Here is a 13,545-nt window from a genome sequence, read left to right as displayed (position 1 = left end):
TTGTCTTGCTGTGGAACTGGAAGGCTGAACAAATGCATTTTTAAAAATTCTCTGGACATGACGTTTGCCCCATGTCCTGGATTCATAGGTTCCAGAAGGAACCCAAAGTCATCTAGTCCTGTGCTCTTCATTGTAAGCCCCAGGGGCTGGTGGTGGGCCCCCATCAGCCCCAAATGCGGCTCCTTGACTAATGGTTTATTGGGCCAGTGTGAAGCTTTGGCCAAAGCTGAACCTATGCGGAGATGACCATCGTCACAGTGCTGTGCTTTGACCAGCCCTGGGGGCTCCTCGGTGGGGAACAGAGCCCTCTTAAGCCCCTGAACCATCTTGCTGGGAAGTGTAGCACTGCCCACTGCGTTCTTCCTAGAGCTCTTAAGAGAGGGCTCCTCCGTCTCTCTGAAAGGGCCCTCCCAGCACTATGAAAAGTGCAGTACTGTTTGAAGGTCAGCCCAGTGGGAAACGGCTCTCATGTGGAAGGTTTTTTGCCCAAGTGGCCCCTGCTTGAAAAATAGTGACAATCACTGGTCTAGACCATTTCCCTGCCCAAAGGACAGGAGACCAAACCTCCCTCCTCACCCTGGTCAACTTAAAGGATCCAGACCATAGTAGGGATGTGCCACACACCCCGCCCCCAGAGAAGTTTTTTCCTTGATGTGAACACATAAAGTCACCAAAATTGAATCAGACCAGTCTTCAGACCAGCTCACTATTGACTAACTCTGACTGGCAGCAGCTTTCCAAGGATTCAGCCTTTCCAGCACTTCTGAGACCCCTTTAGGGGAAGATTTGGAGAACTGAACTGAGGACTTTCTGCACACAGTGCAATACGTGTGCTCTGCCACAGAGCGACATCCCCTCCACTGTCTCAGTGGATATCTTTGGCTTGAATGTCTCCAAATTTGCCTGGAAATTTCAGAGTGTGAGATTCAGTAGCGTCTCTACTCCCAGGTCTTCTCAACATTGCCCGCTGCGAGGACAGCTTCCTCAAGAGCCCCAGACTGCCAGCAGGACCTCCAGTGCTTGTGAGAGGCAGAGGAGGACGCTCGCAACCCAGGTTGACTAACAACCTGCATTAGTATTTCCCAAGTAGGGATGTGGCGGAATCCCCTGGAGAAATGTCGCCGTCTTATTGGGGCTCTCTTTGCTTGCCTCTTTGACTCTGACTCTTCAGCAGGAAACCCACATTCATCTCAAAATTCACAGTCAGCAAAATTTGGTGGCAGCTCTCCAGCGGACCACCGCAAACTTGATCTTCCCAAACAGCGACTCACTTGAAACCCCGGTTTCAGCTAGCGAGAGGCAAGCTTCTCTGGCTCAGTATGGGTTGACTTAACAATATGTTGAGCTACTTCCTCCAAAATGTTGAAATAGCCTGGCTTATTTCCAAGTCAATCTGAATTCAGACTGAACCTACCCCCGCCCCGAGCTTCTAACCCCTCTGCCACCGATTTACCCCACACCCCATGTCTCTTTCCCTCCCACTTTTCTTAGCAGAGTGGTGCTCTGGTAGTGGCAAGCCATGGCAAGTAGGGCAAATGAAGGGAGGGAGAGGGAGGGAGGTCTTTTTCCTCCCCAGCCACCCTACTTGCACATGCCATGTTATTTGACCATGTTGTTGCACCGGGCTGCAAGGAGCCCCTGGGAAATGTAGTTTCCCCAAGGGCTACAGTGATGCGATTCCAGAAGTAGAAGTTTTGATGAAATTGCTAGTTTCAAACTCTGGCTACAGCAGCTGCCCTGGTTAGCATTAACCTAAGTTTGTACTATGCATCATAGTTTATGTACTATGTTCTATGTTCTGTGCATCATAGTTCTATGCATCATAGTTCTATGTTCTATGCATCATAGTTTATGTACTATGCATCATAACCTAAGTTTGTACTATGCATCATAGTCAAAAGAGAATAATTCATGCAGGATTGGGAGAGCCGCAAATGTGCCTGCAGTACACTTCTAGTCTCTCAGCCATGATTAAGAGATCAGAATACTTAAGAGAGTTGGGAAATTTACTGCCCCCTTGTTCTGTGAAGCTGAGCATTATGTGCTGACTCCCATTAACTGGAACTTCTTGTTCGGTAGCTAAATTACACCCGTCCTGGATTGCCGAAGTTGAATCCAAAGCTTCTAGAGACATGGAAGAATGAAGTAAAGGAGAAAGGACACATCAACTGCCCTAACAATGTAAGGCCTGATTCCCCTTTTTATGTTTTTCACATGGAGATTCAGGCAATGCCTGAATTGTGCAGGGAGCAGGTGGATGTAAAAGGGACAGAGGGTGACGGAGCAAGCAGAGGGCAGGAACAAACTGGTCTCCTTTCTCTCTTGCAGTGCTTCACATTTTGATGCTAGATCCAGTTACGGTGCATCACTTTTGCAGGGACTGTTCGCACTGCTGCTACTCAGAAACGTCCAGCGGGACTAGATTTTACACCCAGATTTGTTGAATTTGGGGAAATGTGATCTAGAATGAGTTTCAGGTTCCAGCGGCCTGCCTGGCCCTGCTCCAGAATTTATCCCAACGGCTGCACAGCCTGTCTTGATGTTGCAGTCTGTGTCGTTGCACAATTGCATGGGCAGAGAAAGTCGAGCCAGGGCTGGGGAACACAGAGGGTCAGAGCACAGAGAGGAGGCAGAGGAGGAGGAGAAGGAATGCCATCCCTTCTCACAGCTGGGCCAAGCAAGGGCCAGGTCCAAAGCCGGGAATCTGCAAAATGCAGTTGGGTACCTACGCCTGGGCTCCCGTTATGACAGCTCCCCACATCCCAGCCGTGTGGCTCATGTGGCCGGTCCCTCCATGGCAAGCATAGGTTGATGGCCAGCGGTGGGCTTGCATCCGTCTGAGAACGGCTGGCACCAGAGCTGTGGCGAGTTGCTTCTGGAACATCACCAGATGTGTCAGAGGCTTCTCTCAGCCTGTGAAGCAACTTGCTTTTCAGTAGGAATGTTGTGTAAGTGTCCTAATTAGGGGAAAGGTGGCACTGAGGTTTAAATCCTGCGGATGCAATTGGAGGAGCTGGTTATTCAAATCCAGCGTGGTTTGCAGACTTCGGCTCTCAGTTTCTCAAGGGCTGTTGCGTTCAGTCTTCTCAACGCATCAGACACATATGTCGACAAGAAGAAAGAGGGCAAAACGCCACAAAGCCGCTTTGGATACCTTTGCCATCGTTTGATCACCTGCAGGAAGGAGAGCCAGCTGGTGGCCCCAGCACTGCATCCAGTCACCCAGCTGGTTCTACCCTGTCCGCCAACATCTGTCTGCCCAGAGGTGGCACCTTGCATGCCGCTGCCAGACCAGGCAGTGCCATTGGGGTCAACATCTGTGGGCAGGGCTCTGCTTCTTAGCTGGCTGGCCGACCACCCCTCAGGATTTCCAGGGTTGCAGAAAGGAATGCCATGGGACTTGGGAAGCTGCCATATACTGAGTCAGACCATTGGTCTGTTTAGCCCAGTATTGTCTTCACAGACTGGCAGCGGCTTCTCTAAGGTTGTAGGCAGGAATCTCTCTCAGCCCTAACTTGGAGATGCTGCCAGGGAGGGAACTTGGGACCTTCTGCATGCAAGGGTATAGATGCTCTTCCTCTCAGCTATGGCCCCATTCCCTAAGGGGAATATCTTACAATGCTCAGATGTAGTCTCCCATTCTAATGTAAATCAGGGTGGACCCTGCTTAGCAAAGGGGACAATTCAGGCTTACTAGCACCAGACCAGCTCTCCTCCCCATCTGCAATGGCTGAAGGCCATTAATGATGGGAGTTGTAGTCCAACAACATCTGGGGACCTATGTTTGAGAATCCTTGCCCTAGGCTCCTCTGTGACGATGCAGACATCACTGGGAAGCCTTTGCAGAGCAGCCAAGGTGGAGCAGCAGATGACTCTTGGGCGCCGGCTGCATTGAAGGAAGTAGTGCAGCTGTGCTTGAAAGGCAGACATTGTTTCTGAGCTGGGCCACCCCCTCAGCCTTCCCAGTGTTGAGGTTATCTGCCATGGGGCGGAGGCCTCTAGGGCAACACCCTGTTTGGAGAGAACATTGGTGAGTTGGAAGGGGAGCCTAAGAACATCCTCCCAACCAGCGAGAGCTCCACTCAGGGCCACAGGAGAGGACACCTCAGAGGCTTCAATGTTCTCTCTGGCCTATCCTCGTGTGAGTATGAGTGTGTGTGCTTGAGAGGGAGAGGGAGAGAGAGAGACTCCCCAGCACAGATATAGGCAGAAGATGTGTAGTGATGTCATGTGTAGTGATGTCATGTGTAGTGATGTCATGGCCAGGGGTGTCCAGCTCTAAGCTGTTTGGAAAGGCTTGTGAACAGGGTATTGGGATAGGGACGTGCACAGAACCAGCAGGGGGTGGCTCGAGGATGGAGGGGAGATACCTTTAAGGACTGGGGAGGGTGCTCTTATCCCCTGCCCCGCAGCGCGTTCCCCCTGCTGATGCTGCAGTTTAAAAGGGTACGGCAGGGCGGCAAGCATATCTCCCTGCCGCCACGTTGCCTCCTCGGACCGCAAGTACGCGGTGTGTGTGCTCACGTCAGGCACGTGTGCGCATATGCCGTGCTCACACGTGCACATGTGCGCTGGGTCCACTTCCAGGCCGAGGAGGCACCGGGGCAGCCGGGAGGTACACTGCCACCCCGCCAGACCCCTTTAAACTGCAGTGCCGGCGGGGGGGACGTGGTTCCGGGGGGGGGGAGCACTCTCCCCAGTCCATAAAGGTCTCCCCCCCCAGCCTTTGAACTGGTCAAACCGCCAGTTTTTCGGGCCTGTTCGGAGGCACGTAAAAGGGCCTCCAAACAGGTTTGTGCACATCCCTGTATCGGGACTCTTACACCAGGAGGATGTTGCTACCTGAGTGGCCCAGGGGTACTAATTAGCCCATGTCTTTGAAAAAGCCTCTGAAATGGACTGTGCCACCGCCCGGGCAATTAGCCCAGTTTCCCTCGAAGCCGCGGCTTTTGCCGTAAGATCTCCCGTCACCCAGCAGGGCCTCCTGGAACGGCTTGGAAACGTCTGTATTTCAAAAGACCCATTCAGGGCGACATCTTTCCTGCCAGGGACGGAGTGACAGGACTCCCATTAGCACTAATGAGAAGCACGTGGCGAGACCTCAGCGGAGGACCGCCTACCCAATTAGCCTTGTGTTGCTTCGAGGGAGGGGGGCTCGCAATGCGGGAGTTGCTCCTGGGACTGGCGAGGCTGCAGCCCAAGAGCGGGGCTCGGAGAGAGGGCGGGGGGGGGAGGAGGCCGGCCCTCCTCACCATCTGCTTCACTCTTTCCCTTCCAGTGCTGCGCAGCCATCTATTCCAGCGTCTCTGGCTTGAAAGCCCACCTTGCAAACTGCAACAAGGTAACGCGTTAATTTTTGGAATGGCTTCCTAGTGGGCGTCTCTGCTGTTTTGCATCCACCGGGGTTTTCCCGTTCTTGGTTTTAACTGGCTTCCAGGTTTTAGCTGTGTTTGGCCAACTTTAGACTGCTCTGATGCCTATTGATCTCCCCTTTCCTTTGAAGACTCCTGAGAATAGGTCAGGTGCATAGAGCCAGGTGCATAGAGATAATGGAGCGGAGTGGGGGAGGGGGCAAATGTCCCGGGGCTGCAAGGGTCCGGCCGGGGGGGGGCTGCCAAGGCACCCCCAGAGCATCCCTCACCCCACCCCGCTCCCCAATTCTCCCTGGTTTCTCAGGTTGAGGCAGTGGCCAGGAGTGCTTTTTATCCGCTTGGCAACCCTGTCCCCGAGTCCATGCTAGTCCCTTCTGGCATCACCCTCTGGCAGAAATTGCTGGCACGGCCGCGGCAGTGGGAGAAAGAGCACGCCCCCCTCCCCCTTCAGTCTTCAGGTTGGGGATCAGGTTGGAGGATCCCAGGGATCAGGGCTGCTCCCGCTGCATTGTTCTTCCCACAGACGGCTGGTTTGACGGCAGTCAAAGTCACAGGAAGTGCCTCTGGGGAGAGAAGCCCTCTAGGGGAGCAGATCCCAGCCTTTTCCTTTCTGTGGACCACGACATCGCCGTCGAAAGCTTTTGCAGACTGCCAGGCCAGCCAGCCGTTCTAAACGTCTTAAACATATAATATAAATCTATGTTTATATTATAAGAGGATGATCGTCCTTGGAGGCCTTCAAAAGAGCCTGAAAGACCCACCCTTTTAGCCTGGCTTTTAGTGCTATCTAGAAGCTATTCACAGGCACAGCAAAAACCGGGCCAGGGAAGCCCAGCCCAGTATTCACTGCCCGTGTGAACCGCCGGGAGCCGTGTGACTCCTGGTGGCGGCACAGCGAGCCCTGTAAAGTAGCCCACCACTTAGCCAGGGTTTGGGGTACGAAAGCTGGGCTAATGGTGCTCCAAAGCTGGACTAATTGATTGTGTGTCGCTGCTGTGCAGCTCCACACAGCACCAACACACAAGTAGCCTCCCGACCAGTGTTGGGAGCCTCTCCACGATGCACTGCGCATTTGCGCAGTGCATTGTGCAACTTCCAGGAACCGGGAGGCCCCCAAACCTCCTGGCTCCCCACTGACTCCGAGACGAAGCTGGTAATCATCTGGGCGGCTGATCGATTGTCTGCTGGGCAAGTTAACCTGCTCTCCCTGCAGACCCGCCCAAAGCTCTTCACACTTATCGTGCAAAGAACTTCCTTGTCTTAATTTTAATCTGGTTCACATGGTTTTTAAAAAAATTAATTGTTTTGCTTTTTATTTCAATTGTATGTCTTTTGTTTTAATGTAAACTGCCCTGAGCCACTTTAGGAAGGGCGGTATATAAATCAAACAAACAAACAAACAGACAAATAAACATAGCCTATAGCTGGCAGGAATCAAATATATTGAGGGGTATTAAAAACGCAGCTATTTTTACTTTTATTATGCTCACTCACAAACATAGTGCACTCGTCACCATACATTTACCCGCAGTAGGCCTACCAGTGGGATTATATTATTATTACATTACTGCACTACCTCCCCTCTCCCCCCACAGACCACCTGCAGTGTCTTTGAGGACCACCAGGATGAGCAGCAAAAAGCTTCTACTTTTGAGCATGCCTGTTTCAGCATAGGAAGCTGCCCTATACTGAGTCAGACCATTGGTCTATCTAGCTCAGTATTGTCTTCACAGACTGGCAGCGACTTCTCCAAGGTTGCAGGCAGGAGGAGTCTCTCTCAGCCCTATCTGGGAGATGCCGCCAGGGAGGGAACTTGGAACCTAGATGCTCTTCCCAGAGTGGTCCCATCCCCTGTGCTCACACATGTAGTCTCCCATTCATATGCAAACCAGGGCGGATCCTCCTTCGCAAATGGGGACAATTCATGCTTGCTATCACAAGACCAATTCCCCTTCCTTAACATGAAATGCGTGAAGCTTGTTCTCGTATTTATCAAACCCATTGTTAAAATGTGTTGCTGTGAGTAGCTATTGCTGCTAAAGGCCCAGAAAATGTTTATTCCAGTACTCCCAGTTGTGTGGGGCCGCCTCTATATCCAGACATAAAAATCCTGCCTGCTTCAAATTGATACCATAGATCCAGTTACAAGCCAACTCTCTAAGGGTCTCCCTCACCTCCACTGCTCTTGGGAACTCGTACATTATGTTCTTGTCAATAAAGAATGTATTACACACTCTCTGGTGGTAGATAGAGCCTTATTCATTTTTCACAAGGTCGGTGATAACAGAAATCCAGCGTTTTAATTAGCTGCTCGGCCGCCTTGAAACGACAAATTCCAAAAGCTCTATTGATCTGAATTTGTTGTGAATTAGAGAAAGTATTCACTCCACATAGATGTCCATAATGTAGAATTAAATTGCTGGCTCCTGTGAGGGTTGCACATCTAGCAATATTGAATCCAGACATATTTGGAAGAGTAAGGGGATGATATTTCTCCTAGCAAGGCTTTAATTGACTGGGCACTAGAATTTTACAGCACCTTAGCATACACGGGCAGGCAGAAGGTAGTCCAGACTCTGCTGGTCAATCTCTGTGTAATTTGGACAAGAATAATTGTTGAACAAGAGCAATAGTATAGTGTTGGATTAGGACAAGAGGGGTAAAGGTAAAGTGTGCTGTCGAGTTGATATTGATTCCTGGTGACCCCAGAGCACTGTGGTTGACTTTGGTAGAATACAGGAGGGGTTGACCATTGCCATCTCCCGCGCAGTATGAGATGATGCCTTTCAGCATCTTCCTATATTGCTGCTGCCCGATATAGGTATCATTCTGGGAAACATACCAGTGCGATTCGAACTGGCAGCCTCTGGCTTACTAGTCAAGTCATTTCCCCGCACCAAGTTCAAATCCCCATGCAACCAAGGCACTCTCTGGGTGTCTGTGGACCAGTCGTTGTCTCTCAGCCTAACCTACCTCACAGAGTTGTTGTGAGGAGAAGCATAACTGTGTACACCTCCCTGGGCTCCTTGGAGGAAGAGCAGAATATGAGAGAGAGAGAGAGAGAGAGAGAGAGAGAGAGAGAGAGAGAGAGAGAGAGAGAAATATTATTTTATATATATATAAAAATAAAAATTCGATTTCTATACCGCCCTTCCAAAATTGGCTCAGGGCGGTTTACACAGAGAAATAATAAATAAATAAGATGGCTTCCTGTCCCCAAAGGACTCACAATCTAAAAAGAAACACAAGATAGACACCAGCAACAGTCACTGGAGGTCCTGTTCTGGGAGTGGATAGGGCCAGTTACTCTCCCCCTGCTAAATAAAGGGAATCACCACGGTGAAAGGTGCCTCTTTGCCCAGTTAGCAGGGGAAACATATAACAAGAAGTGGCAGTAGTGAGGGAGAATTCACTGGCATTTCTTTTGCAGGGCGACCACTCTGTGGGGAAGTATCAATGTCTTCTGTGTCAGAAGGAGTTTAGCTCAGAGAGTGGCGTCAAGTACCACATCATTAAGACTCACTCAGAGGTAAGGGCCGGGTCTTCTTGACGAATCGCTTTGGGGAAACATCCCACTGCAAATGTAGATTGGCAGCTGCTATAAACCCTCTTGAGGCCTGGAGGGCTATCGTTGCAATGGAGAATGGCTGGATTAGAGCCTTCCCTTGGGGGGGGGGGCGTGGTTCTTTTCTCATTGTATGATCAGAGAGGCTTTCTAGGTTTCTGACTTCAAGATATTCTTTTCACATTGACTCGTGTGCCTGGGAACACTCAAGTGTCTTCAGCAGGACATCAGCGTACTCCTATGGATTCTGGGGCACGATCCAAGCTGCACACTCTGATCACATGGCTAGCCAGGCCTGTTGGGTCTTGTCACTTTCCATCTGAGCTGTGAGTGGTGCCGTAGTAGGGCAGACTCACACTGTGACCCTGCATGACAAGGAAACTGAGTCAGACCCTTGCCCATTTAGCTCAGTATTGTCTGCACTGACTGGCAGCAACTCACCAGCGTTTCAGATGGGGGGCTTTCCTGGCCCTACCTGCAGACACCAGGGGTTGAGCCTGGGACCTTCTGCATGCAAACCAGAGATTCTACCACTGAACTAAGGCCCTTCCCTCTAAAGCTCCGGAGCGGAGGGCAAGTAACTTCCTAATCCGCTTCCAAATAACCCCAGGGTTCACTGTCCAAAGAACTCCAGAACATGCTTTGAAAACCACCGGACTGTAGTCAAGCAGGGCTTTCCAGGATAATGAAGGGTAATAAAATCAGATTTTAATATTTTGAAACTGATTTTTTTTAAATAAATCTGATTTAAAATGAAATCTGGATTTAATACAAAGTGCCATCTTTTCCAGATGATCTTATGGCCCTCTTATGAATGTATGGAAAGGCTGCTTTTCTTTGTAAAGAAAGAACTGTGGGGAAGCAATCTCAGTCTGTGTCATACTACACAGTAGTTCTGTAAGCTTTTATTATTTCAAAATTCCCTTCTCCCCCCAAGAAAGAGGAGTTCAGAAGTCCAGATTCTCCCCCCACACACACACACACAACATCTTTGGCTTATTTCTATCCTCTGGAAATCCAAGAAGACAGCAGCCGTGAAACTCTTAGAATTTGCGTGAGAATAAGCTTTTTGATTTTACTATTTGTCTGTGTGCTTTCTTGGATTTCCAAAGGACAGAAATCAGTCAAAGATAATAATAAGAAGAAAATAATCTGGTCTTCTGAACTCTTCTTCCTTAGGGAGAAGGAAATGTTGATGTAATAAAATCTTACACTTTTATGTGCTTATATTATGAGTTGATCCTGTGAGCCAGTGACTAGCGAGACACCACAAGCACTAGAATCCAGGTGATACCATCCTGTATCTCATCAGCATCATCCACTAAGGCCAGCTGGGGTGAATTTGTATTTCTGTTTTATGCCCAGCTACCTGAGCTCTACACTGTATTCAGTTCTGAAATCATTACTATTTATTATTCCCAAGCAAACAATGTGGCCACTCACTTTCCATCTCATGGTGAAACACTGCCATCTCTTGCTCCTGGAAAGTTCTGGACACTTGTTACGGCCCAATTTTGTGCATCTTTATTCAGAAATAACCTCCACTTAGTTCAGTGGGACTTGTTTCCAAAAAATGGGAGGGGGGTGCATAGGATGAAGTGTATGTTTTTTTTGTCTCCGTGCATATGTACCTACCTGTCCACCAGCAGACATGGTTCTACTTTACAAAAGGCATGAGGGCTACATGGCCAAATGTGAATGATGCAAAGGCTACGTAAAGGATCTATTTAGTTGCAATCCAAAATATGTTAATTCTTAGAGCAAACACATTCTGGCTCAAGAACTATATAAAGTCCAAAATGGAAAATTTGATTTAAATGAATGATTTAACTTGGTCTTTTCCCTTAGTGATTCACATAACCTTGATTTCCCACCCCCACCACATCATATGTTGCATCAGAAAGTCCAGAAGACACGATTTGTGTCTTCCAAGTATCATATTCACCACCAGTTCTGAGACCGCTTTCCCTGTGAGTCTCCAGAATGGTTCAGAGCACAGGCGCTGTGCTATAAAGCCCCGTGCAGCTTGGGCAATAGGGCGTGTTAAGGCCCACATAACAGCAAAGTATTAACCAAGAATCTGTTTCTGTTCCTCTTGGAACACAGAACTGGTTTCAAACTTCTACAGAAGTCATCCGGAAAAAGAAGAACCAAGAACAGACCGCTCCCAGCAATGAAGAAAAAAAGCAAAGCACAGATGGGAAGAAAAGGGGGCGAAAGCCAAAGGAAAGACCCCCGGAAGTGTCCGCTAAAAGTAAAGAGAGCACGATAGGAAAGACGAACCATAAGAAAGCGACAGGGTCGTGGCAGACTGCAGACTGCAGCCCTGACGGGCGAGAGAGAGGCAGCAAGGCTCTGCACAGCAAAAAAGGGGGTGCGAGCAAGATGCCCGAAAAATAAACAATCAAGAAGACTCCTTAATGATTAGTTTACAGCCCAGGGTAATGGGGTAAGGGGAATACTCCCAGTTTGCTGGGGGCCCCACCCTCTGCTCACCCCTTTTTAAACATGGAATACCACTTTAAAGCATAATCACGGACATTTGTTTCACACTGGAAGAAAAGGAAAAAAAGACGGTAGGATTCCTGCGTTGAAAAGCCCCAGGGACCATGCATAGACCTGTGCTCGTGGGCACCTGTGGGCTGGGCACCCTGTCCATGGACCGGTCGAATACTACAGCTGCTGGCGGGAAGCTCCATTGATCACTTCCTCCTCTTCCTCCTCCTGCTGTCGTCTTTGAAACTGACACCGCTCGAGCAAGGGGAGAGCGGGTTTGTGCTGTTTGATCCGGGAGGAGAGCAAACGGGTGCTGTTCGAGCGAAGGGAGAGACAAGTGCAATAGGAACCCAGTTGTAAGCTCTTCATTCTATTTTATTTGTGGATTGCTTTTCAGGTAGCAGTCATGTGTTAGGAAATAGAGCTGGTGGGAATTCTATGAATGAAATTATTGTTGTGATTGTGGTTGCAAACCAGCTTTCTTTTATAATTTTCATAGAAAATGCTTTTATAAAAAGAAAAGTTCTGATCAAATTGTTTGACAATGGATATTTCAGAATTTTTGTTGTCTTTTTGTTACCCTGATTTTGGAGTTTATGCTCCATTTAGATTTGCCAGTAGATTGGCAAGAGATTGCCGTCCATTCTGGAAACTCTTTTATTTCTGTTGTTTTGGTCAACATTTTGGAAAATGAAGTGTTTTTAGAAAACTAAAGTTTTGGGGCTTTTGGCAATGAGACATTTTGGAGGTCGTCTCTTTGGGAGTTTTGAAGATTGTCATTTTTCCAAAGTGTAAATTACCTGGATAGTTTTATTGTGGAAACCACAAAAGTTTTGTAAAACTTATACTTTTAAGAAAGCTTTGAAAGGAGACTATTCATTGATTATGTTCAAGAACATGCAAAGAGAAAGGAAAGTACTACATTGGTATAATTCATTCATCATTATTTAATCCCAGTTGACTTCTCTAGAAGATTCTATTTGTGTGGCATCATGGGGCTTGTTATTCACTGTATCCTGGTGCGTATATTATGTTCTTTCAATCGATCTGATCCCCACAGCCCACCTGTGTTATGGCTGATCTTTCACCCATCACATGGCTAAAGGGATCAGTTGTGGGACCAGTATGCGCTGCCGAATGTGCATGACTGACCAGCCTCACAGTTTTAGCACAGGAATGTCCTGTACTAGAGGGAATATGGGTGTCTTTTCCAGGTGTGCTTCCCATACATCTGGTTGCATCAAAGTGCACAGGAAGCCTTGTGCCTGGTTCTCACCAGGAGTGCAGCTACAATTGAACAAGGGGTAGGGGGCAGGACACATGTCCCCGGGCCTCTGAGGGAGTGGAGCCTGCTGACAGCTTGTTCCTTGCTCTCCTGCTCATCCCTCTCTGAAGAAGAAGCGGGGAGCAGGGCCCCATTTTCACTTTGAGGTCATTCACACAACTGAAAACCGGGTTGGACAAGTGCCCTACCCAAGATTGAGAGCTGTGTGCGCTCCCAGTTTTAAGTTGTGTGGGAGCAAACAACTAGGTAGGAGGAGGGAGAAGTGATTGTGTGGAATCAAGGTAGGATGAAAAGCTGGGGAGGACAGCTTTTGGTCAAATGCTGGGTATTAAAACTGGGGAGAACAGCCCTGTCCTCCCCAGCTCCTGTCTCCCACACAATTGCTTCTCCCTTCTCCTATCTAGTGGTTTGCTCCCAAACAATCGAAAACTGGGAGCACACACAGCTCCCAAACCTGGGTAGGACATTCGTCCTAATCGGTTATGTGAACGACCTCTTTTTGTCCCCAGGCCCACTCCAACCTTGCTGCTACTGTGGTTCTCACTGATGTGGTAAATCTGTGTTGGGGCAGTACAAACTGCAGAGGGGAGCTCACATGCTGAATGCTTCTCTATACAAAAAAACATTCGCTCCAGATATTAGAAAATTATATGTTAAAGACAAGTATTCAACCCTACCCTTCTCTCCATCATCAAGTTTTCTCTGTTAAGGGAGTTGTCTTGTGTAGAAGGGCATCCAATCATGTGAACCCACACTTGGAATCTGAAAGTGGCACAGCCCTGATAGGGGCTTACGACCGCTGTGAGAGATATGTGGAAACAACCTTA

The 13,545-nt window shown here is 48.8% G+C and overlaps 1 protein-coding gene across 7 annotated transcripts in view; it reads left to right on the top strand.

Annotated features, from left to right (window-relative positions):
• Positions 1 to 13,129, top strand: part of ZNF512B (zinc finger protein 512B) — a 64,319-nt gene extending 51,190 nt beyond the window's left edge. For all 7 annotated transcript variants that reach the window (XM_053248919.1, XM_053248917.1, XM_053248916.1 and 4 more), the window contains 4 exons: positions 2,080 to 2,181; positions 5,279 to 5,341; positions 8,803 to 8,901; positions 11,044 to 13,129. In XM_053248919.1, coding sequence (XP_053104894.1) covers positions 2,080 to 2,181; positions 5,279 to 5,341; positions 8,803 to 8,901; positions 11,044 to 11,337 — 558 coding nt within the window. In that variant the 3' untranslated portion in view covers positions 11,338 to 13,129. The remainder of the gene's footprint in view (positions 1 to 2,079; positions 2,182 to 5,278; positions 5,342 to 8,802; positions 8,902 to 11,043) is intronic.
• Positions 13,130 to 13,545: the final 416 nt, after the last annotated feature.

Source organism: Hemicordylus capensis, chromosome 4, assembly GCF_027244095.1.
Source record: "Hemicordylus capensis ecotype Gifberg chromosome 4, rHemCap1.1.pri, whole genome shotgun sequence".
NCBI lineage: Eukaryota > Metazoa > Chordata > Lepidosauria > Squamata > Cordylidae > Hemicordylus > Hemicordylus capensis.
The sequence above is the reverse complement of the archived record's forward strand: the minus strand, read 5'-3'. Positions and strand labels throughout refer to the sequence as shown.